The sequence below is a fragment of the Condylura cristata genome, unplaced genomic scaffold (assembly GCF_000260355.1).
Source record: "Condylura cristata isolate star-nosed mole 26May11 unplaced genomic scaffold, ConCri1.0 scaffold00024, whole genome shotgun sequence".
In the NCBI taxonomy this organism is placed as follows: Eukaryota; Metazoa; Chordata; class Mammalia; order Eulipotyphla; family Talpidae; genus Condylura; species Condylura cristata.
Genome location: NW_004567125.1, coordinates 29,877,701 through 29,903,175, shown reverse-complemented (window position 1 = coordinate 29,903,175; position 25,475 = coordinate 29,877,701). Strand labels below are relative to the sequence as shown.

Below are 25,475 nucleotides of genomic sequence, written 5' to 3'. Positions count from 1 at the left end.
TTAAGTTGACTGTTTGCTAAAGTGTGGGTTTATATCTAGGCTCTCGATTCTATTCCTTCCATTTGTGTGTCTATTTTATTCTACTACCATACTGTTTTTGGTACTGTTGTCTTGTAGTATAGTTTGAGAGTTTGAGTTCTGAGTGCATAATACCTCTGTTCTCTCTCTCTCTCTCTTTTTTTTTTAATAATGTAACAGTTTATTTTTACATCATTTTTTACATTTTTAAAAATCTCAATTGTAATCCCCATGGGTTTCCCATCACCAAGTCACCCATGTGCCATCACCATAGTCCAGTGCACTTCCCTCCCCCCCCACCCCATTTTTGATCCCATTCCCCACTCCACCCCCACAAAATGTCTCTGGTATATGGCTGTTCATTATTCTTATTATTTCTCGCCTGGTCCATTATACTCCTGCTATGAGCGAAACCATCTGGTATTTTTCTTTCTCTTTCTGGCTTATCTCACTAAACATGATCTTTTCCAGCTGCATCCAAGTTGCTGCAAAAGACATGTGTTTCTCTTTTTTAGTTGCTGAGTAATATTCCATTGTATATATGTACCACATCTTTTTAATCCAGTCATCTACTTTTGGGCATTTGGGCTGCTTCCATGTTTTTCCAATTATAAATAAAGCAGCAATTTATAATTGCAGGTATCTTTTTCAATCAGTGTTTTTATGTCTTTTGGGTAGATACCTAGGAGTGGGATTGCTGGGTCGTAGGGAAGCTCCATGTTAAGCAGTTTGAGGAACCTCCAAACAGTTTTCCATAGTGGTTGTACTAGTTTGCATTCCCACCAGCAGTGCAGGAGAGTTCCTTTTTCTCCACATCCTTATCTCTGTTTCTTTTTTTGCCAGGATTGCTTTGGCTGTGTGGGAGCTTTGTGGTTCCATGCAAATTTCAGTAACATTTGCTGCATTTCCTTCAGCTTGATGTTTTGAGGTTCATCCACCTTGTATCAGGTTTTTATTCCTTTTTATGGCTGAATGATAGTCCATTGTATGGATGGGTCATATTGTTTTATTCTGCACTGATGGGCATTTGGGTTGTTGCCACCTTTTGGCAGTTGTCAGTGTGAGTATTCATGCACAGGTTTTTGTTGGAACACTGCAGTTTAATTCTTTTGGGTCTGTGCCCCCAAGAAAAATTGCTAGATCATATGGTAATTTTTGTGTCATTTTCTTTGTGTCATTAGCAAAGGAAGTAAGCCTCAATGCTAGAGCAGCAGAGATTGGGGCAGGCATAATTCAGCTTCAGTTGAATCCTTTGCATTTTTGACATGGATCCCATCTATGCTTGCTTGTGTATTTCTTTTTCAGTTCCCTTGATGACTTATGAAGTTTAGCATTCTTTTATCCATTTATTGGTCTTTTGACTATTCTGTTTATGCATATTCTAATCTTTTGCATATTTTGCCCTTGTATTGTCTATTCTTTTTTTTAATTGATTTTGGGACATCCAGCCTGTCTTCTTTGGTGAACTGTCAGTTTATATCTCTGGCAATTTATTAACTAATTGGATTATTTGGTTTTTTTTATTATTGAATTGTATGATTTAAAAAAATTTATCTTGGGTATTAATCCCTTTCAGTTGATATATTGTGAATATTTGCTCCCATTCAGTAGGGTATATAGTCTTGTGTTTTATTTTGCTGTATAGAAGCTTTTTAACCTGAAGCAATCCAGCTTTTTTCTGTTCTTACTCCTCTTACATAGTAGAGATGTCTCATTTGTATAGCAACTGATAGCCTTGAGTCACCAAAAAAATTTCTATAGTTTATATTGTGGACCATATCACCATTTTTTTCTTTATATTTTTTTGTTGCAGCATTGATAACTAGCATTGATATTGCTGGATCATATGATAGAATGAATATTTTGAGAAACCATTAAAGGGACTAGGGTGGGCTTCGTTCTCACCAACAGTGTCCTGAGGGTTGCTCTATCTCTGCTCCTTCCCTTTGCAAACACTTTTTGTTTCTGGCCTTTTGACAAAGGCCGTTCTCACATGTGTGAGGTGGTATCTATAAATCTTTAATCTATTTGGAACTCTGTGTGTGTGTGTGTGTGTGTATGTGTATATAGTCAGTCAGCAGTTCCACTTCATTCTTTTGTGTGTGGTTTTCCGATTTTCCCAGAATTGTTTATTAAAGAGATAGTTCTTCCTCATTTGTGTAATCATAGCTGTTTTATCATAGGTTAGGTGTTAATATGTAAGTGGATTTATTTCTGGACTTCTCATTCTATTCCTGTTTGATCGGTATCATTTTCTGAGAAACCTTCAGACCAAATTCTAAGGGCCCACTTGCTTTGCAGATTGCCTCTTCCACATTCTCTGTTATCATGTCCTCAGGGCCTCTGTGCCCACTTAACCACCACCCCAAAGAAATCTCATTCCTAAGCCTCCCTGTTGGTGCAAGGGTTAAAGACAGCACCATCAAGCTAAGGTCAGCCACTGCAGCACAAGTTCCATCCCTGGCAGGCCAGGGAGTGACCCACATGTGCAGCAGACCTTGCCTGTCTTGCCCGCTACTCCTCTCAGTAGTGTATTTCAGTCAATCTGCCTGTTCTGTTTCCTGCTCTGTGTCTGGTGAATCCTCTCACCCCACCCCCACACCTCTGGCCTGCACCCCAGTTCTTGTATGCATAAGTAAATTTTTTAAAAAGGTTTATTTATTTATGCATACAAAACTGGGGTACAGGCGTAGTGAGAGGATTCACCAGAGACAGAGTGGGGAGCAGAACAGGCTGACTAACGGAGTACACTGCTGAGGGGAGCAGTGGGCGGATCAGGAGAGGTCTGCCACGCCATGTGAGTCACCTCTGGGGCGGGGATCGAACTCATGCGGAAGCGGCTTTAGCTTCTTAGTGCTGTGTTTTAACCCACTGCGCCACCAAGGAGGGCCCGCATAAGTAAAGTGAAAAAAGAAAAAAAAACCTCATTATATGTTCGAGGTTTGTGGGGTTTGCACATGGCCCTGTGACCTTAGGCTTGGAGTTTGATGGTTGATGCAGGTTGGGATTCCTGCTCTGCTCCATATGGAATATTCCATTAATGTGAGAAGAAGCAAAGATCCGGAGTCGTTGTTAGGCATTGTACTCAGGCCCCGTGGGGGTGTTCCCCTAACACCCCCGGGCCTTACAACCCCAGTGTGACACTGGGCTAGCCTCATACACCCAGGAAGATTGTTTGAAGCTGAGGTCAGGTGCTGGTCACTAAGAGTCATACTCCATACGCATCGGGGAGAGCAGGGCATGTGTGAGTGAATGTTAGCAGACATACCATGGGGATGGCAGCCTCCAATACCCACCTGGCCACATGCTTGCAGCACAGTAGTGCCCTGTACGCAAGTGAGCAGTGGAGCTGGAGCAGCTGAGGGAGCTGCCAGTGGGTCTGCGAGGCACAGACATGGCAGCGCAGGTGTGGGTGGGCACGAGTGTGTGCATGAACGTGTGGGTGCGAGCACACACATGCCAGTGTGAGCTGGGACATGTGTGCATGCGAGTGAACGAGTGTGTGTGTGTGCGCGCACTTGCCGTCTGTGTGGGCTCTCCTGAGGGTGGAGGGCGTGGCTTTGGCTTTAGGGAGCTCCGACAAGTAGGGCCAGGACCTGGAAAGGGGGCTGCTGCCCTGGTGTTAGGCGCCATAGGGAACTCGCCCTGCATTCTCTCCCAGGTTCCTCTGGTTTGTGGGGTGCTGGGTGTGGAGCTTTTTCCATGGTTGCATGGCTTTGTGTCTTTTTATGATTCAGTGATACTTTTCTTTTCTAATTTAAAAATTCCCAACGTGTGATTACTTCAGTGATGCTCTGCAGCACGCATGGCTCCACTGTGCGCACCCTCCGCGTGCTAGACTTGAGTGTTGTCCTTGTCTTTTGGCTGCTGTGCACATGCGTGTCAGGTTTTGGTGTGGATGTAAGTCATGGATTTGCTGAGTACATTGGCAGTGGACACACTTGGTCCTGTGGTAGCTCTGGCTAATGTGCTTGGGAGTTGCGGGGGGTGGTGGATGTCAACTTTTATTTTAAACAAGATGGTGACCTGCTGGTGTGTTTGACACAGGAGCATGACCCTTTGAATTCCTGGCAGCAGTGTGCAGAGAGAACTTTGGGCAGGAGGTTGCATGCCAGGTAGAGATGCCCAGGCTAGGACCAGGGACAGTCATATGTGGGCCGTGTTGTTGAGTCACTGGGACTTTGTGGCAGCGCAAAGGGCAAGAGGACTTGCCCTAGCCGCAGCCTGGCCTGACTCCTGAGTCCTTCCCTGTGTCTGGCCGACAGCTGTGGCACCACTACTCGTTTTGTCCCCAGAAGTGGTGGTGTTGGCTTCCCTGGGCCCTTATCTTTACTTTCTCTTCATGGGTTCTTGCCCCCAGACTGGCTTAGCAGCAAGGCCTGACTACACCTTGGAGGGCCCGAGTGGATGTATGAGGCTGTGGGAGACGTGCCTTGCTCTCCAAACAGGGTTGGTGAGGCAGCCCTGCCTGTTCCCAGACCTGGAGAGGGGGTCACCACATCCCACTGGTGTCTTGGGAGTTCAGGAAGGTGGTGAAAGTGCCAAGGGGCACAAGGTGGGCTCCTGCCTCCCAGATGACAAAACCACTTTCACTGTTATTATGTAACTCCACCATCGTGCTGGATCTAAAAAAAATGGAGCATAAAAGCTATTTTAGGCCGATGGTAATGAGGGCATCTCGCTTTTGTCTTATCTTCCCGTGGCTCCTGCCACTGTGGGGGAGGGTATCATGGAAGGAACTTGTGGAAGTACTCGTGGGCCCGGCCAGGTATTGGGGTGCGGATGCTGTTCCACCAGCCTTTGCTCAGCATCACTTGGCTGCTGGCAGGTTATGTGGGGCACCCAGGATCCTAGAGACTGGCAGGTGCCACCTAAGCCCTCATGCCCACAAGGTTAGCTCTGTCCCATGTCAGGGACCCCTCCCCAGGCACATCAGGTGCCTGCCAGAGAAGTGCAGTCTGATGTTTTCCAGATAGGCTGCTTGGGGAAGCTGGGGACATGCTGTGGCGGCAACCCCTCGCCTAGCCGGGGCTTCCGGCCTGCTGCACTCCATTGGCCTACCTCACTGCTGAGGCTTGTGTGGTCCACTCCGTGAAGAGACTTAAATTAGATTGCAAAATGTCCCTTTCCCAGGCTACAAACACAAGCTCACGTGTTCCAGAGCTGTGTGTGCACTGGGGGCATGCTCAGAGTCCAGGCAGAAAAGTCACGGTTCTGGACTGTCCTCTTCCCCTAGATACAATGTGCAACTTGAGGACTGAGTGTCCTGGGGTTGCCATGATGAAGTGCTGCACACTGGGGCCTTCAAACAACAGGACTGTGTTTACTTGTTTCCTCGCAAATTCTGAAATCTGTACCCCTGGACTGAAATCTGAGTGTTGCAGGGTCTCACTCCTTCCTGCCCCTTTCCACCTCTGGAGGCCTGAGGTATCCCTTGGCTTGTGACCACATTGCCCCAATTTCTGCCTCTCCTCACTTGGCCTCTCCCTGTGTCTCATCTCATAAAGACCCCAGTCAATGGGTCAGGGCCCACCCTACCCAACTCTGACCTCATCTGAGCTAATGATGTGCAAAGACTCTGCTTTTAAATGGTGTCACATTCGCAGGTACCAGGGACCTGAGTGTATGTATTGGGTTCTCCGAACTGACACAATTCAACCAACAACAAATCCTTCACCAAATAGGTCCTCACTGAGGTCCCTCGTGCCCCAAGAGTTGCTGTGATAGCCCTTGCCCCACACTCAAGCTCTTGGCTTGCAGCTGTGGGCTTTATGGGCGTACTGCAGGCCCCTGGTGTCTATACTTAGCACCATGTGACGGTTCCACCTGACTTCTCCCCCTACCCCAGCGTCCCACTTTAGGGAGGTGCTCCCACCCATGTCTCATCTGAGGAAACAGGCCCAAGGAACTAGTCACTGGTCCTCTGGTCAAGGAGTGGCAAGCTCAGGGACATGGACACAGGCCACAGACATGCTGACTACCCCATCTACCTCAGGAAAACCTACCCACCAGGTCCTTACCCCTGGAAACTGCAACTGACATTTGGGAAAATGGTGGGTAGTGGTTCTTAAAACAGCAGGGATTCATCCCCTCCCAATCCTGGAAACCAGAACTCTGATATCAAGGTGTCTTAGGGTCCTGTCCCCCTGGAGTCTCGGGGAGGCTCTACCTGCTGCTTCTGGTTTCTCAGGCTCCAGGCATCCTCTGCTTGTGGACGTATCACTCGATCTCAGTCTCCATGTTTACTTCGGATCTCCTTTGTGTCTGTCTTCTCTTCTGTCTCTTATAAAGACAGTATCATTGGATTAGGGGCACCCTAATTCAGGATGACCTCATTTTGAGATCTTTCACTTAATTATCTGTAAAAAATTTTTTCCACATGTGGGCATGTTCGTAAGTTCTGGGGCTCAATGTGTACATAATTTTTCGAGGACAAGTGAACCCCCCGCACAGATCAAATCAAGAGGATGCTGTGTTAGGCAGGGAAAGTATGTGACCATTTCTCTGGTCCGATCTTCCATGCCCTTATCAGTTAGGGACCTCCTAACTGGATACCTGTGGGCTCAGCACCTAGTACCCCTAATGATACGGATTTGACCTCCACACACACGTCCTGTCCTTCCACCCTGCGCCCTTTTGGGAGGGTGACACCTGCTGTCTGTCTGTAAGAACCTGCTGTCCAGGTCCCTGAACCTGAATGGGGGGCCTCTTTCATGACTTACGGTTTCTGTGAGGGCTCTGCATCTCAGGTACCTCCTCTTTCATTTCTGTCTAGCTCAGGTGACCCTCTCCAGCCTCCTAGAGCCCCTAGCCTCAGCAAGTCCTGCTCTGTCCTAATCATCTTGATTACCTTGATCTTAGGTTCATATCTTTTCTGTCCTGAGGGGGAAAACCTGGGTTCCAGGCCAAATCCAGGAGGCCTTGGTTACCTTTTTGGAGAGGTCTGACTGGTAGTTCCTCTGTGTGAGGCCCTCAGTTGGTGAAGGTGTGAGTGCCAAACCTGGGCCATCAGGGCCACCAGTTCCCTTACACACACCCTTGGGAAGGCCAAGGTCCCCACTTCCCCACCCACTTCCAGCACCTTCCTGAATCTTCCTGGCCTCCATTCTGCACCTGGCCAGTCTACCTTTGGGTCCATGTGCTCCCTCCCTGCCAACTCTGCCTCCTCCCGGTCATAGCATGCTCTCCTTCCTCCTCTGGGTAATGTGATTTTACTTAGCCATTTCCTTACTCTGGAATATTTTTTTCCTGCTCTGTGGGGCATTTTTGGGGCTACTGACCACCCCATTGTCCTGCCCCCTGCACCCACCAGTCTAGTTCTACTTAGGACCAGGTGTTCCTGGGAGGGGCTAGCCACCCTTATCCCAGTCTCCCCACGCTGCTTGGACCTACCTGGAAGTGAAAGGCGGTTCCCACCATCCACCTTCAGCTTTGCAGGTGGGCACCTGCTCTCTACTCCACACAGGACCTTGCCCTGGGCTGACCTTGCTCTTTGCTCTGCCAACGAATGATGCAGGAACATTCTTGCGCGTAAATCTGAGTTTTGGACGATCTCCCTCAAGAGAGCTTCCCAGAAGTGGGATTATGGGGTCAGAGGGCAGGAACATACAGGCTTTGAGGGATGCAGCCAGAAGGCTCCGCTGATGCTGCAGCCACCTGCCCTCGGGTCCTGCTCACTTCCACTGCTTCCACTTTGGCTTCACCCCTTGGCCCTGTGATTGCAGAGGAGTGGGGTCTCAGAGGGAGAGCATGCTTCAGGGGGCTAAGGGTGCCAGAGAAAGCACATGGGTTTGAGTCTGAGGTTCTCAGCAGAGGATTCAAGGGGATACAGTATTTGGTGACTGTAGTAGATTGTCCTTCCACAATTCATGCCAACCAAAAGTGTCTTCACAGGAGTTGCCAGATTACCATCCAGTTATCCTGAAGTGAGGCAGGCCCTCTACTCAGTGCCTGTTGTCCTTAAAGGAAGACAAACAGGGCCCTCCCTAGTGGCGCAGTGGGTTAAAGCACAGCACTAAGAAGCTAAAGCCACTGCAGCATGAGTTGGATCCCTGCCCTGGTGGTGACCCACATGGTGCGGCAGACCTCTCCTGACCTGTCTGCTGCTCCCCTCAGCAGTGTACTTCATCAGTCGGCCTGTTCTACTCCCCACTCTGTCTCTGGTGAATCCTCTCACCCCCTTGCACCTCTGGCCTGTACCCTAGTTCTATGTGCATAAATAAATAAACCTTTGAAAAAAAGAAGAAGACAAAACAGACACAGAGTAGACCGTCTGGACAAGGAGACTTAGATGGGGTGAGGAAACCATGGACCTGGGAACCCCAAGGGTCACCAGCACCATTAGAAACCAAGAGCAAGGCTTGGGGTGCATTCTCCCCAGGAGCTTCCAGAGGCATTCAGCCAGCCCATATCTTGATTTTGTCCTTTTATTCTCCAGAACTGAGAATCAATTCCTGTTGTCCAAGCCCGCCAGCCAGTGGTCATTAATGAAGTGGCCCCTGTTCACTCCCTCTGCCCCAGAGAAGAAGGTGGATAAAGATATTCCAGGATCAGGGTCCCTGCACCCTAACAAGGGTGCCCTATCACCTGGTGAGGCTGCCCGCGCTAGTGTTTACTCTGTTGACACTGCACTTTGTTACTAGGCAAAGACTTTGTCAGCCTCATTCCGAACTTTAATCCTAGGTTTCTTTAGCTTAACTAGCCACACAGGATAAATCATACAGAAGCAAAACCCAGAAGAGCTACAGCATCCAAGTGGTTTGGACTTAAAATAATATTGAAGGTTTAGATCTCATCAGCTTCACAGATTGGCTTGTGGAAAGCACAGAGCTTCCTGAGGTTGCAGGTAAAACCAAGGTGCCCATAGCAGTTTGGAAGGGGCTACCCTCTGTATTGGGGCTGTGCTCCCCAACCCGCCATGGGATTATAACAGCTGGGGTGGGGGTCCTGGGCTTTTGGCAGCTGACCTCCCCTCCCCTCATTTACCTCCCCTCATGTGCCATGATATGCCAGGGGGGCTGGGCACCTGACATGTACAAAGCCATCTCAGCAGCCCCTGGTTGGCCTGACGTCTGTTCAACAACCAGAAGGTGACCCGTGTCTGCACCTGTCCTGCTGGCAGCATTTGTGAAGACAGGCTAGTCCTCACCTTGCCAGGTAGCACTGGGCTTTGCCTCTGGGCCATGAGCACACCCTTCAAAAGCATGTTCCTACATGGGACATCTCATCCTTATCCTGGACCTGTCTTGGCCTCGTGTATGGTGCCCCTTAGCCCTGCTGATGCCTTGCTGTGACCCAGAGGTTATGTGTGAACAGGAGTGGGGGAGTCACTGTTGCTGCCCCTGCTCACTCCGCTTCCCTGCTGGCCTGTAGGCTGCAGCATGCAGATGACATCAGAGGACAGTGTGAAGAAGGGCTGACCTCTGCTTGGGAGAGACCCCCAAACTCCTGGTGCTCTGTGCAGATTCTGAGACCTTGTGGGGGTCTGATGGGGTACTTCAGGCCCACTTGGCTGAGTTTCATGGGGACAGCCCTTCTGTGGCTTCCAGTATGCCACCTCTCCAGGGTCCCATTCCCTGATCTCTCCAGGCATGTACTCCCCACCCCCATCTGGACTTGAGTCCTCCTCCGCTCTACCTTCTGCAATGACTGCCGCCTATCAGACTGACCTGGCCTCATCTCTGCCCCTGTCTTCCTGGAGTCTTCCAACCCCAGCCCCCAGTTTCCTTTGTCCTTCTCCCACCCCTCCCCAGCTTATACTTACCCTGGATTACCCACTTGGGGTCCTGTGGTCAATCAACCTCACTGGCTGAGTGGTCTCAAGTCCCCACCTGCCCCTAGTGACTCCCGTCTGCTGGCTGTGGATTCTGCTGTGGTTAGTGTCTTGGGACTGCCACAGCAAAGAGTATAAACAGAGGTTTATTCTCTCCCAGTCTTGAAGGCTAGAAGAGTAAGGCAGGGAGGCTTTCTCTGGAGACACTGAGGGAGAATCCATCCAGGCCTCTCTCCCTGCTTCTGGTGGTGCTGGTGGTCTTTGGGTACCTTGGCTCATGTCCTCATCTCTCTTAGCTGCTCCATCTTCATTTTTCACCCTCATCTCCCTTAGCTGCCAACTCCTATGTATACTGTGATTCCTCTTCGAAGGGCACTATTTGCTGGGGTTAGGGCCTTTGTAAGTCCCAGGTGACCTCATATTATCTCTTTCATGAATTACATCTGCAAGCACTACTCAAACAAGGTCACCTCAGTGGGCCTGAATGTTGAGGGGACACTGGTTAGCCAGATTGCCCCTGCTTCTTTGTGCTGTCTTACCTCTTTAGGTGACTCCCCTCCCTAGCCCATGACCCACCCCAGGGATGGGCACATTGTTTATATTTGGGTAACTGGTTCTGGAAATGCCACCCACAGTTTCCCACATGTCACATCTCGGCCATCAGCTATGTACAGCCGGATCTCCCTGCGGGCCGCCCACCCTGTGGACCAGGGCTCCTGCAGGGGGAGAGAGAGCAAACTACCAGGTCTGTGGGCTTTGCCTGGCTGGCCGTGGGTGTTCTGGAGACTCAGGGTGTGGGGCAATTCTGGGCTTCGCAATTCCGGAAACATCCATGGACGGCCATCCCTAGGGGCAGACACTAGACAAGCAGGACCCCTAGCTGTCAGGGCATGCAGGCCTGCTGAACAGATACATGCAGGTGATGTCTGTGCAGAGTGTTTCCCAAATTCACACATGAAGCCTTGACCCCCCAGTGTGACTGTGTGGGAATGTGGCCATGAGGAAGCAGTGATGATTAAATGAAGTCATAAGATTGGGGCCCTTATCTTATAGGATAGGGAGAGTAGGGTCACAAGACAAGCCCCAAGGGAAGACCAGTGAGTGGACTCTCACCAGAACTGCACAGTGCTGGCCCCGATCCAGAACTTTCCCTCCAGAAATTGCTCTTTTAGTCACCCAGCCTGTGGCATTTTGTTATGCAACTTGAGCTGATACAGAGGGTTTTTTGGAAGTGGGGGTCTGAGATGTTTGACCTGAAACCCCAGCGATGAGCAGGAACTCCATGGATTGCTCCAGAAAGGACTCAGTTGGTATGAGGGCCTGGGGCAGAAGGCCGGGGTAGAGGGGGGTTTCTGTGTGCAGCTGATGGGAGGTTGAGATTTGCCAGGCAAAGAGCCTGGATTTTGACTGAGGCCCCTCCCCATTGCCAGTTTTCTCTCCAGCCTCAGTCTCTCCACTTGTAAAAACAGTCATGCTGTCTCCCACTCTCAGAGCTGCTGCAGAGACCTCCCCTGCCTCATCTCTACCCCCAGAGTAGACAAGTACCTGGGCAGGGCTAGGTCTCATTCTCCTGAGACCTCAAGAACCAACTGTGCAGAAACCCCAAGGACCCTCACGCATCCCTGCTGAAATCTCTGCTTTGCAGCTGCCACCAACAAGGAAACAGCGAGCTCATGTAGACCCTCTGATTCAGCGGGGCTGGGAACTTGGCAGCGGCATCAGAGCCTGATTAAAGGCATTCCAAGGCGTACGGGATGTTTGTGTATCTGGTTCTGTATTTACACTTTGGGACGGAGCTGGAGGCAGCTGGCAAGGATCTCGGACAGCCGGGGGGCCAGGGCTGGGGCCTGGTGACTCAGCCTGGAAATTGCAATCGGCCACACGCCTGAGACACCTTCATTCATTCCTCCTTCATTCACTACTCCCTCACCTTTGCTCCTCACAGATCTGTGAGGAGAGACTCAAGCACGGGCAAGTCTGTGGGGTCACCCTGGATCTCACCTAGGGCCAGCAGTGATAGGGAACAGGGCAGCAACAGAGTTCACCAGGATGACCTCAAAATGGACCAGTACCTGAATGTAAACACTAAAACTATGGAATTCCTAGAAGGAAAAAATGGTGTAAATCTTCCTTGCTTTTGATCATGTGATTGGTTTTTAGTTATGATACTAGAAGTACAAACAACACAAGAAGATAAAGTTAGGTTTTATCAGCCACTAAAACTGCTACATCATAAGACTAACAGGAAAATGAAGACAGCTCACAAAATGGGAGAAAGTATTTGTAAATGACATGATTGATGAGGAATTAATATCCAGAATATGCAAAGAACTCTTGACTTGACAAGATGATAGTCCGTTAAAAATGGGTGGGCCTGGGTCCTCCCTGGTAGTTTAAGGGGTCAGGACGACGCACTGCAAGCTGGCCGCAGCCACTTCAATGTGAGTTTGATCCCGGCCCCGGAAGTGATCCACATGGCGCGGCTGACCTCTCCTATCACACGCGCTACTGCCCTCAACTATGTCCTTCGTCGATCTGCCTGTTCTGCTCCCACTCTGTCTCTGGTGACTCCTCTCACCCTCCCATACCACTGGCCTACACCCCAGCTCTGTGTGCATAAATAAATAAATCTTAAAAAAAAAAAGGGTGGGCCTCCCCTGGTGGTGCAGGGGGTTAAGTGTCTGCACTGTGAAGCTATCACCAGCCATTGCAGCACGAGTTTGATCTCTGGCCAAGGAGGTGACCCACATGGTGCAGCAGACCTCTCTGTCTTACCTGTTGCTCCCCTCAGCAGTGTAATTTCAGTAGGTCCACCAGTTCTGCTCCCCACCCTGTCTCTGGTGAATCCTCTCACCTCCTGTACCGCTAGCCTATGCCCCAGCTCTTGTATGCATAAATAAATTAAATTAATCTTAAAAAATGGGTGACCCACGGGGATTGCAACTGAGATAGAAAAATGCACAAAAGTATGTAAAAATAAACTAATATATATAAAAAAATGAGTGGACTTGAGAACTTTTTGAAAGAAGACAACAAATGATCAACAAGCATGTGAAAAGATGCTCACATTACTGATCACCAGGGAAATGCCATTCTCAACGATCACCAGTAATTTTACTACGTCACACCCATAGCATGGCTTCTATCAAAGCAGCAGAAACTAATATACAATGGTGAGGGACTGTAGCAACTGGAACCTTTTTGTTCTTTGCTGGTGGCAATGGAAAATGATGCAGCTGCCTTGGAGAACAATCAGGTGGCCCCTCAATAAGCTAAACACAGGATGGCACATGACACAGCCATTCCTCTTCAGGGATATCCCTGAGAGAATTGCAAGCAAAGACTCAGATACTTGTACATGCATTCTTAGAACTACTCACAATCGATAAAAGGGGAAACATGCCAAGTGTTCGTCAGATGGTGAATGGTTGAACACAGCGTGGTCCATCCACATGGGGAGTACCATTCAGCTGTGAACAGGAGTGAAGCCCTGGCTTGCTACATACAACATGATGGACCTCAAAAAATGATGCTGAGTAAGAGAGCAGACACAAAAGGCCACAGTGTGTGGACCACTGATACGAGATGTCCAGAACAGGCAGATCCAGTAGAAGACAGATGAGTGGCTGTCACATGGGCATGGGAGTGTCTGCTCACGGTGATAGGATCTCTTTTGGGGTAGTGAAAGGTTTTCAAACTAGATAGAGGTGATGGTTCGTTATGCATCAAACGCCACCATTCACTTTAAAATGGTGCATTTTATGTTATATGAATTTACTTCAATAAAATAAAAAGAAAAATGTTTGAAAACTGAAAAAATAGCTAGGAACTCTCCCGGTTGGGAACTTTTGCAGGCAGAGCTACAGGCAGCATCAGTAGCACCTCTGCACATAGGCTGCTCAGTGTCCTCATGGCCAGGACTAGGAGCAGGGGTGGATGGACGCAAGAGAAATATCCCTGCCAGGCATTCAGAGGGTGTCTGGTCATGGCCTTGCGCCCACGTACGCTCCATGTCTAGTTGTCTGTTCCCTGTGTGTATGTTTTACCGGGGTCCTCATGGGGCCAACATCTGTCAGGAGGAGATACACATAGATGGCTTTAGTCAGGTGGTTTGGGGTGGTGAGCTGTGCAGGAGGCAGCCTGTGGGGCCAGCCCAGCTGGAGGCTCCCGGCAAGGCCCCAAACTGGCAGAAGAACTGCAGGGATGCCAAGTGTTGGAGCTCAGTGACCAGAAAAGAAGAGGATGTTGTCTGGGAAAGGGGAAATTGAGGCCTCCAGGGAGCACACAGCTGTTCACCTGGCCCTCCATGTGCCCATTCCCACCCCCACTTGCCTCCCTGGCTTTTCAGGAAAAATCTGGCATGTAGTGTTCCTGCTCCTTAATCTCATTAGAAGGCCGGCCAGTTGTCATGGAAGCTGCTACTGGCCTGACCTAAGTTCTGGCTAGAGGTGAAGCCTTGGGGGACTGGCAGGTAGTGGGTGTGACTGTATCCTGTTCTGCAGAATGAGAGTGAGGGCGAATGAGAGTGAGGTATCGGCCCTGGACAAGTGCCCACGTTGGTCAGGCCATGCCTTCTGAGGCCCCTGTCCCACCAGGCCCCCTTGGATGCTGCGGGCAAGGGCATGGCCCTCAGGGCAGGCATTTGTACTGTCTTATCAGGAGGACAGAGGGAAGCCATTGAGCCCGCATAGGGCTCTACAGGGAGAGGGGGTGTGGGGCGCAATAGGAAAGAAGCTTTGTGCAGGGGACTCAGGCACAGGCTCTCTGGGATTCGAGGTATCCAGGCTGAGGCAGTGTCTGAGGCCTCCCCTGAGGGCGCTGATGTGGAGTAATGGGATGATGCTCCAGTCAGATGCTTCCGGAGGAGCTGGCATGGATCATGCAATGGTCAAGTTCCAGGAGTGGGGTCCAAACCCCAGTTGGCCACTTCCAGCTTGGTGGCTCTGCGCAGGTCCCTAGTCTACAGAGCCTCTGTTTTCAACTGTGGAGTGTGCTGGTACCTCTCCCCCCCACATACTTAAAGGACCTATCATGGGTTGAATTGTGCACCCACAAAAGGTGCATCCACATGTTTACCCAAGGAACCAGGGAGTGTGACTTCATTCAAAATGCAGTTAAGGGTCTGGAAAGGAACTCACCCTGGGCTAGGGTCAGCCTGTTCCTCATAGAATAGACATTGTATGAGAGAAAGGAAGGAGATTTGGAGGGGAAGCCATGTGATGACAGCGGCAGACTGAAGGGGAAAGGCCATGAGCCAAGGATACCAGTGGCTAAGAGTCATGGAGGCTCCTCCGCTGGAATCACCAGGGGGATTCTGGTGGGATGTTTGCCTCTTGGCTGCTAGATGTCAGTTCCTGCTCTTTTGAGTCTTCCATTGTGGTAGTGGCCCAGGGACTGAAGGTTCTGTGCTCCATGGTGAGAGCTTAGAGACACCTCCTGGGTGTCACTTGTAATGCTCGGGCATGGACATGACAAGCACAAGGTGTCCAAGGCCTGTCTTGTGACACCCTCCCCCCCAACCCCCGCCCTCATACCTTTCCCTGATGCATGTGGCAGGGATGACTTAGATACCTGACCTGTCACCTCTGACCCTTAGAGTCACTGTTGGTTGTTCTGACCTCGTGTAGAAGGGTTTGAGAGGCACGGATTTAGGCTGTTTTTCTGGGAAGATCCAGGGTTACAGCAGGTGGGTGAGTGGTGAGGCCAGATACAGGGTGACATACACTGGGGAGCCCACTGTGGCAAGGGACCTTGTGGCCAGCTGACCACGAGTCCTGGGGTACCCACTCGGTAGGGATGGGAGGGATGGTTGCTGGGGGTCACCACCATTTCCGGCATGTAAATATCAGATAGACCAGGAGGTGTGCGGGTGGTCAGTGACTGTACATGTTGCTTCTTAGTTTTGATGAGCCCCCAGCAAGGTCATTAGGGAACTTTGGGTGGGGGTGTTGGGAACTCTAACATCTGTGCAATTTTTCTGTAATCTAGAACTTCCACCATGGAAGCTATTGAAACAATAGCTGGGCTTTCCCTGGTGGCACAGCAGGTTAAAGCACAGCACTAAGAAGCTAAAGCCACTTCAGCGTGAGTTCCAACCCTGCCCTGGAGGTGACCCACACAGTGTGGCAGACCTCTCCTGACCTGCCAGCTGCTCCTCTCAGCAGTGTACTTCATCAGTCAGCCTGTTCTGCTCCCCACTCTGCCTCTGGTGAATCCTCTCACTGCCCCTGCACCTCTGGCCTGTACCCCAGTTTTATATACATAAATAAATCTTTAAAAAAAAATAGCAAAGCCACAGTGGTTGCCTCAGTGACTTGGGGTCTGCTCTGAGGGCAGGTATCAAAGAGGCCCGTGCTGGGAAGGTACAGAAGTGGGTCTGTCGCAGGCCAGTTGTGTATCTCACACACATGCACTTGGGAAATCCACTCTAGAGAAGGGGAGCCAGGAGCTGAAGGGGTTTGTGAGAGGGGGATGCAGCACAGGCTCCCAGGCACAAAGCAAGCATGGAAGGGGGTCTCAAGTGCTGGCATGGGTCCTGCCTGGCTCCCTTCCCCCCAGCAGGGGCTGGTCTGTTTCATCTGGCGTGGCTCTGGGTGGACAGTGGGGTGTCTGTGGTGAGAATCTCCAGCTGTGGGGGAGAGATTTGGGGCCAGCCCCACTATGCCCAGAACCACCCGCGAGGTTGGGAGCAGGGTCAGCCCCCTTCCTGGCTCCTACAGCTTTCAGGAAACAGCTGTTTACCTGGGTGAGGTGTGGGCTGGCCGGCAGGCAGCCAGTTCCCAGCCTCACTTCCCGCTCGGTTGTCAACGGCCCCCCAGGAAATGGGGCTGGTGTGGGAGGAGGGGCGGTACAGCAGCCAGCTGGCGAGCCTGCCCGAGCTGTTTGTGAGGGGACGTGAGCCTCGTTGTTGTGTACACAGTGCGGACCCTAGCAACTGGCCAGCCGGCATGCCCGGCTGCTACCCAGCGGCATGTAGCCCCTTGGCTCCAAGGGCTACTGAGGGGCTGCCCAGTCAGGGGCCTCTTCTGTTGTCCCCAGCTGGGGGTGGTCAGGGAGCCAGGGCTCTAGGTTCTAAACCCCAGCCCAGGGTGCGTAAAATCCCTGAGAGTGTTGGGTAGAGGCCAGCGGAGGCATTTGGCCACCCATCTCCCCATGAGGTCAGCGGGCCAGGCCTTAGTTGCCTGGTGCTTGGGGAGGATGCCTTAGAATTGGGCAGGTCTGGCTGCCCCACTCCTGGTGTGCTGTCTGAGCGCCTTACAGCTGTACATGGAGAACCAACCCTGGGCTTCTGAGCCAGCCTCCGCTCCAGGCCGAGCAAAGCCTGTTCCTTCCATATCTGAGCCAGTACACAGCCTCTGGTCTGCACCCAGTCGTGCTGTCATGGGCCCTGGAGGTAGCCCCTGCTGGGCACTCAGGGTGTCTGGTGCTGCCTTCTGTGTGGAGAGATACTTGGTTCCTGTAAATCCTGTCATTGAATGCTGTCACCTCTTGACTCCACTGCCTGGTCTGTTTAGGGCCCTGTGAGGGTGTACTTGGAGGGTTCCCCACCTACACTGCAGCTACCGAATTATGTCTTGCAGCTTCAGCTCCAGAAGTCCCAGTACCTGCAGTTGGGCCCCAGCCGTGGCCAGTACTATGGTGGGTCCCTCCCCAATGTGAACCAGATTGGGAGTGGTACCGTGGACCTGCCCTTCCAGGTGAGTACTGCCCATTGCCACGCCCTCGCTGTCCCAAGGCTCCCCTATTCCCTCTGGCCTGGTCTGTCAACACACACCTCAGTGAGGCTGAGGTCTGGTGGCGATTGTTTCAGCAGCCGCTACACCTGTTGGCCGGCTGTGCGGCAGCGGGAACCGCTTGGGGCCTCCGGGACTTGGCTCCGTACTGCCTCACTAATCCACAAGCCCAACAATTCTCAGAAGGAGGCCCCGAGCCTGACCCCACTTGTCTGCAAACGTTTCTTGGCAGAGACCCACACAGCACTGCTCCCGCAGGCTGCATGGCTGCCGCTCACGTCCTTATCATAAATAACCAGAGATAGGTCCACTGGCCAGGCACAGGGCTGGCTTTGCTCCTCAGGCTTCCCAAGCCACACCCAAGCCTGGTTTGCAGGTGGAAGCAGGGCCAGGTAGCATGGGACACTGGGGCAACCCAGCACAGTGTTTGAATGCTGCACAAACAGGGCTACAGCCTGCCACAGATCTTCTCATTGCTGGGACAGCCTCGTAAACAGGCGTGTCCATCCACGTGCCAGTAGGCACAGTGGAGTCTGGCAGGGCTACAGGAGCTTGGTCCCCATTTACCCACCTGAGTTACTTTACAGCTGTGCCCCTCCTGTGCTGCTGCTGGCATGAGTCCTGGGGTCCCTCCTGCTAACTTGGGGCCCTTCCAGCTCAACTCTTGGGGCAGGACTCTCCATAGAAAAGATGCGCGGGGACTCTGGGTATGTTTCAGGGGCCTGGCTGCTCTCAGGGCCTTTCCTAGGTGGGGTGTTCTCCCTCTCCCCTGGCTCTCCTCTCCCGCTGATTCCTCCAGTCCCCTTTTCCTTTGAATACAGTATCTCTCTGGACACCCTGAGCTTGGCCCTGCCTGGGAGTGTGTTAGGCCCCATGGCCAAGGGGGCCAAGGTCTGTTGGGCGTCCTCTGAGATTAGATAAACCAGGATAGTCTCAAAGTCTTGGTTCTTTGATTTTCAGCCTGGCGGATTTCTGGGGGAGGCCCTGGCAGCGGCTCCTGTCTCTATGGTAAATGAGCCCCCCAGCTGCAGCCATAGTGCCCCAACATGTGCCTGGTGCTGGGTATCCCCTCTGGCCACCCCCATGGTGAGACAGGAGGTGTCTGCCCACTGGATGCAAATGAATCCAGACCCCTGCCGGGGGCAGCCGGGCATGTGCACCAATGCTGCATGGCTCACTCCTCTGACACATGCACACATGCGTGTGCACAGATCTGAGACATGGCCTGGCAAACCTGGCTGTGGCCGGGCCCGAGCTTCTGTCTGCCTCTGGCTCTGCTTCAGCTGCCTCGATTTCCCCTCTGGGCTTCCAGGCATCTTTGTGAGGTGATGAGCGGGCCCCTGCCCTCCTAGATGCTAGATGTCAAGGTCTCTGTCCACCTTTGGTCACGGCTGTCTCCCAGGCCCACTGTCTCTGGAAGGCAAAAGCACAGAATGACCCAGCTCGGCAGGATCCTTGTTAAGTCAGATGGGGACATGGTCCTCAGATGCCCAGAGAGCCGTCAGCCTTGCACGCTGGCTGGGGCATTCAGGGCAGGCACAAGCAGCCGTTGGCAGCCAGTGGCAGTCTTCCAGAAGGAAGTCACTTTTTGCCTGAATGCCCAGAGAAGACAGAAGGGCCCAAGGGCCAGATGGCCAGGCAGGAGGGGTTGGGTGAGGGGGATCAGCTGCATCCAGAGCAGGCTAGGGCCACCACTCTTGCCCCAGTCACATGGAGAGGAGCCCCCACAGTGCCAGGACAGGCAAAGTATGTAGGCTTCTGGGGGCCCAGGAACATAGAGCCTCAGGCATGCAGGGCCTGGCTGGGGGCCTCATGCCAGCCCCAGGTGCTGGAAGGAAGCCCCATCCGGCCAAGTCATGGGCCAGGACTCCGGAAAGCGCCTGCTCTTGGCTCCTGGTGGTGCTGGGATGAGGCAGTGGGGGAGGCCTAGTCTCAATCCACACTGGCCTTGGGGGAGCCAGCACATGGCCAGGTGGGCCCCTCTAAGTCCTGGGCTGGAAGCCCTGGGGCTGTCTCTTGGCAGGCCCCTCCAGGGATGACGTAGGTGGGGAGAGGAGGCTGGCCAGGCCCAGAGAGAGAGGGCGGAGGCCTGTCTGCACCTGGTGAGGCTGGGGGGGTGGGGGGTGGGCTCCCACCGTCTGTACCTCGACCGGCTGGGCCTGAGCTTTCGTCGCTCTGCCTGGCCCATGCATGCCGACCACACTGCACGCCTACCGCACCAGCGCGCAGGAAACCCTGGCTCGCTCCCACCCTGCAGCGCAGGAGGCTGGGACCCAGGAAGAAGCCCCTCCTGGTTGCAGAGTGGAAACCAGGGTATTTTGCTGGAGTGAGCCCTGATGTCAGATCTCTGGGTACGGTTGATAACTGTTTGGGTTTCTCTCATTTCTCATCTCTCTCACCACTCCCCCCTCAATGGCCCATTCTGACCCTAGACACCTTTCCAGTCCTCGGGCCTGGACACCAGCCGCACCACTCGGCACCATGGGCTGGTGGACAGAGTATACCGGGAGCGAGGCCGGCTCGGCTCCCCACACCGCAGGCCCCTGTCAGTGGACAAGCATGGACGACAGATATCCTTTCCCAAGGGATTGGGGTTGGGGGAGGCATTGATTGATATCTAACTGATGGAGCTGCTTGAAGCTGGCTGTGGGAATGGAACCAGGGTGGTCCCAGTTCTTCTAGGCTTCCCGGCAGCACCAGGACAGTGCAGTAGCAGGGTGACCAAGGAGGACTTCCTGGAGACGCAGAGATGATGCAGCAAGCTGAGTAGCTCTTGGTCAAGGTGGGGCTGGGACCTGTGGGGTAGGCACAGAGAGAGGGTACTTCTGGAATACATACCTGAAGTGGGAGTGGGGAGGAGAGGCTAGAGCAAGGTGTCCAGGCAGGGAACACAGGAAGGTGCCAGGGGAATCCCCTGGGGGCCTCCTGAGGTATCAAGGGACTGCATGGAGAACTGCCCAGCTGGGAGGGCTGAGGGACTCTGAGCAAGAACTAGGCAGATCCAAAGGGAGGATCCATCTGGACAGTACGTAAAGTTCACCTCTGTACCTCAGCCGAACAGAGATAGCTGGGGTCTTGACAGCCCCACCCTTAGCTGGTCAGGCCCCCCAGAGTCTGAGCCCTGTTCCCAGAAACCCTGCTCTCTAGAACAGAGGCCCGCTCTTTTCCAAATCCCACTTTCATGACTGGGGAGCCCAACCAGCTTACCCCACCTCAGCCCTGGGGCCCCTGAAGTCTCCCCACCCAGAGTTAGGGGTCAAAACCAGGATCAGCCGAACTAGAGGCTCTTCCACATCCATGCCTGCGTTGTCACCCAGTGCCTCTCAGAAGGGGGTGAGTGCTAGGTGCTAAGTGGACGTCGCAGCCAGGAAAGACCCTGGGCCTCCAGGAACCGCTCTGCCCCTGCACCCAGCTGTTTCTGGGCTGCGGGGGTGGGGTCAGTCTGAGCCCATAGCACCTTCCCCTTAACTCAGGCTCACGCTGACAGCTGCCCATATGGCACCGTGTACCTATCGCCACCTGCGGACACCAGCTGGAGAAGGTCAGTGACCCCAGCTGCCCTTGCCCTCCCTTGGGGGAACAAACTAACTTTCACATGGATTTTTAGAAACCAACATGCAGTCGCTTTAAATCGTAAAGCTAGAAGTTTCCAAACCTTTCTAGAAATATCCCTACACCTGTAACAGTAAGGCCACAGCTTTGAGTATTCCAGGGTGTTTCCCCCTCCTCCCCTTCTACTTACAACTTTTTTTCATGGAAAGTTGAAATTTGGATATTCAGTATATTTTAGCTTTTTTCATGTAATGCTGTGTTATGAGTGGTTTCCTACTCTTAACAGTCTTTGAGGCTGTAACTATAAAACTATTGTGTTTAACTAGAAGATTAGCAAAACATAAATATATCTAGAGAAGAAAAAAGATACACCCATAATCTCATCATCTATAAAGGTCTAGTATGAATACCTAACATAAATAGGTGATGTTGAAATACCTTTATGAACCTATTTAATTCCACAGATGTGTGCACTTTAAAAGTATTTAAAAGTTTTATTTTACCACATATACAAAATACATGATTTCAGTGAACAAATACTAAAGTTAAGCAAACTATAAATGCAATGATACAATGTATAAGATATAATTCAGTAACATAAATTTATTTCGAGCAAGCAGGTATGGTCTGTCAGACCCTATTTTGGCCACCAACTCTATTAACTTAAATATTCTCCCCATTTTAGACACAAGAACCCCAAGAAGTCAGAATACTTGCTCAGGGTCACAGCGGGAGGGTCAGGAGTCCTGCAGGCTGGTTCCTGCGTGCCCAGCCCCAGGGTCAGCCGCCTTCCCTGTAGCCTGCCTCCTCACCACTCTGAATGGGCGGGGCTGTCTCTGCTGGGTGCATGCCGGTCTGCATTTCCTCCAGGTGCTCTCAAGTGCCTGTAGTTTCCTGGGCACCCAAGGGCTCTTTGGGGGACCTTTCTGTAAGCGCCTGGGAGCAAATCATCCCCCCTGTCTATGGCAGCATTTGGGCTGGCTTCCCTCCTCTCTGGCTCTCTGGCACTGCACAGTGCCTCCCCTTCCCTCTGACACAGCTGACTTTTAACCGGAGAGCAGAGTTGCCCTGTGGGGTTTGTCACCAGAAAGGGACCCAGTGGCGGTAAGGAGGAACTAAGAAGCTCTGGGCAGTAGATTGGAGAAGACTAGTTAGGGATGGAGGGAGAGCTTTGCTAGGGGGTTTCTTTTCAGTGGGCTTTGCAGATGAAAGCCTCACCTTTTTTTTTTTTTTTTTTTGAGGACAGCTCAAAAGAACCCCAAGGCTTTCCTTGCTCCACTGGGCAGGTCTTGGGCACAGTGAGGCAGGACTATCCCTTTGTCTCGGATGGGGTCGAGACTGACTGTCTCTCCTCTCCCTCAGGACCAATTCTGACTCTGCCCTGCACCAGAGCACAATGACGCCCGCCCAACCAGAGCCCTTCACAGGAGGGTCCCAGGACACGCACCAGAAAAGAGGTACTAGCAGGGCACAGGGTGTCTTCCCTCAGGTGGTAGCCCCTGTGCCCCCAGAGGCTCAAGCTCACAGGTGGATGGGCCTTCAGAGGAAGACTCGTGTGTCTCTGGACAGTGGGAGGCACTCAGAGGAGCTTTTGGAGATGCACTGCTTGAACTGGGTTTTGAGTTGAGGAGTGTGTTGTTTTCTAGGTGGAGACAGAAGCCCTACAGAACATACATGGGCTTTGTTCTTTGATTCAGTGCATGTCCACACAGTCTGGGGCCGTGCACATGCTTTCCAGGCAGAAAGGGCATTGATCAGCACGTGACAGGTGGTCTGGGTGGACCTTCAGTGTAGCACCTCTCCCTCCAGCACTTGACACTGCTGTGTTTTCACGCTGCTGCTCAGAACCTCCCTGGTCCACAGCTCTGGACTGCTGTGTGTGGCCTGGATACAGTGGGTAGGAAGGGGCTGACCCCTACCCAAAACTTACCTAATTGGCTTTCTTGGGGGTAGTTCTGTAACCAGGCCCCCAGCCTCGCCACAGAACTGCATGTGGAAGCAGACTGCTAAGATCCCCTCTACTCTCTGACTGTGGGAAGGTACCTCTGCATCGGAGTCGCCTTGGCCCAGGGCGAAGGAGGGGAAAACCATCACTTGGCCCGGTTCCTCTGAGAGAGACTTAGGTGGTGACAGAGCCGGGAGTTAACCCTGCTGCCTCCCACCCACTAGATTTCTGGATTTCTGGAAGGAGGAATCAGCCCCTCTGGGGGTGCGCCTTATGAGGATGGCGCTCCTAACAGGCTTAGGAGGGAATCGGGTCTCATGAAGAAAGTATTTAATCTTACCTTAACTGAAATATCCAAAGAAAGGAACTTTGAGGCACAACTGGTTCAAGGATCCCAAACAGTGCCCTCAGGTCCCTAAGACCCGCCCTCTCACTCCTCTGCCGGCAGTAGATTTGCCACTGCTGTGCGTGGGCCCTGCTGCCACTGCGGACCAGTCCTGCCTCAGCCATCGTCGAGCTGGTGGCCTGGGCCCCTGTACCCCGGTGCTGGAGGCCCAGAGGAAAAGGCGAGCCCCTAGGTCGTCACTCACCTGAGGCAGGGGTCGGCCTGTGTGACTTGGAGTCTGCATCATCCTGAGAGGCAGAACCCACACATCTTTTGTTTTGTTTTTAAGACTTTTTTTTTCTGTAGAAGAACTGGGTTGTAAACAGAGGTACAGGGTTGAGAGGATTCACCAGAAACAGAGTGGGGAGCAGAACAACTGAAACACTGCTGAGGGGAGCAGCAGGTGAGACAGGAGAGGCCTGCTGTGCCATGTGGGTCAGCTCCCTGGCCGGGGATTGACGCAGGCCTTAGTGGTGACAGCGCTGAGACTTAACCCCTGAGCCACCAGGGAGGCCCCAGAACCCACACATCTTTAATTGTAGAGCTCTCGTTTTCATTTTAAGTCACAGGTTCTCTGACTTAGTCTTTAAACTTCTTTTTTCTTTTTTTCTTTCTTTCTTTTTTAATGGAACCCTATTGTACTTTAGTGTAATCCCCAGGAGTCACTGTTGGGACAGATGGTATCAGGGTTAGGACTGTGTCTGGCATGTGCTTGCCAGCCTCCACAAGGCTACAGAAATTCCTTCTCTGATTCCCTCCTCTCCACACCACCTCCAGTGTTACTGCTAACAGTCCCGGGAATGGAGGAGACCACATCTGAGACAGACAAGAACCTTTCCAAGCAGGTGTGGGACACCAAGAAGGTAAGAACCTAAGGGTTTCCAGCAACCGCTTTACTGCTTTTTGAGCACAGCCCTGGTGAGCACAGCAGTGCTGCCCACGGGGGGCTTTGCCTCCCCCGGTGTGACTCCACTCAGACACGACTGCTTAGTACTCACATGGTTAACACTTACAGAAGGCTGTTGAACTGGCGAGGACGTAAAGAGTGAAAACCCAATTTTGGCCAGTGCGAAGGGATGAATGGACAGCAGCCAGTCCTCCAGAGACCGATGTTCTGAACTCTCGAATTCAACTAGAAACAGCCTGCATGTGGGCCGGAGGGGCTTGTGAAGAAGTGGTCCCTTGTGTGGAGGGTTCCCAGTCATGCAGAGTGGGGGGCTTTAAAGTCTTCTCCTGGGTGTTGAGAGCCACGCAGTTGTACTGTGATGTGAAAAGAGCAGGCTAGAACTTATCTAAGAGGCAGAAAACACAGGGATGCATGCGCACCTATAACGGTAGACACGTCAGGCGTGTGACCAGACTGAGGGACGCCGAGAGTGGGGTGTGTCCTCGTGTGGCCATTGTGGGTGGCGCTGCAGCCCTTCATCCTTGTCTGCGTGTTACGGTTTTGCACAAGGAGTGTGTGTGATTTTCAGGCTGCGGGGAGGAGGAAGAAGGAGGGATTCTAAAACCCCAACAAAGTAGGAAGGCAGTGGAGACATCTGGCTGGGAGGGGCTGGCTAAGAGTCTTGGCACCCTCTCCCCCGTCCATGAAGCGCACCCGTAGAGACGTGAAGGTACTAAGTGTGGTGGCAGTTGGTAGGAACACCCGAAATCCCGGCAGCAAGAAGAGGGAGGCACAACCCAGGATCACTCTGGATTTGTTGGGGGCAAGACAGGGAGTGGTGATGGATTTTTAATACCATTTAGAAGTCCTGTACTATGTGTGTGTGGAATGCTTTTGAAAAGATTCTTTAGAAAGTCTTTGTCAACATGCTTTGCACAAGTCCAGTAATGAAGCAAATGTTTACTTAGAATTAGGGATCTGGTGGCCAAGTAGAAACCTGTTCCACTGGCCTCCCCACAGAGGCTTAATGCCTGCTGGTCACACACCACCCGGCTCTCCAATTGCTGCCAGCCAGTTGGGCATCCCCCTCAGCAGCCTTGTGAGGTGAGGCAGGCCCAGCCTTCCACCCATGGGGCCACATTACTGTATGATAATCCCTGCAGAACACACAGGCCAGCAGTATC

The 25,475-nt window shown here is 52.2% G+C and overlaps 1 protein-coding gene across 6 annotated transcripts in view; it reads left to right on the top strand.

Annotated features, from left to right (window-relative positions):
• Positions 1-25,475, top strand: part of CRTC1 (CREB regulated transcription coactivator 1) — a 63,247-nt gene that overhangs the window by 18,632 nt on the left and 19,140 nt on the right. For 4 of the 6 annotated variants that reach the window (XM_012729029.1, XM_012729028.1, XM_012729026.1 and 1 more), the window contains exons 2-7: positions 17,371-17,487; positions 18,484-18,531; positions 19,956-20,093; positions 21,003-21,064; positions 22,438-22,532; positions 24,183-24,268. In XM_012729029.1, the coding sequence (XP_012584483.1) occupies positions 17,371-17,487; positions 18,484-18,531; positions 19,956-20,093; positions 21,003-21,064; positions 22,438-22,532; positions 24,183-24,268 (546 nt within the window). The remainder of the gene's footprint in view (positions 1-17,370; positions 17,488-18,483; positions 18,532-19,955; positions 20,094-21,002; positions 21,065-22,437; positions 22,533-24,182; positions 24,269-25,475) is intronic. The other 2 variants (XM_012729027.1, XM_004688602.2) reach the window with 1 other exon arrangement.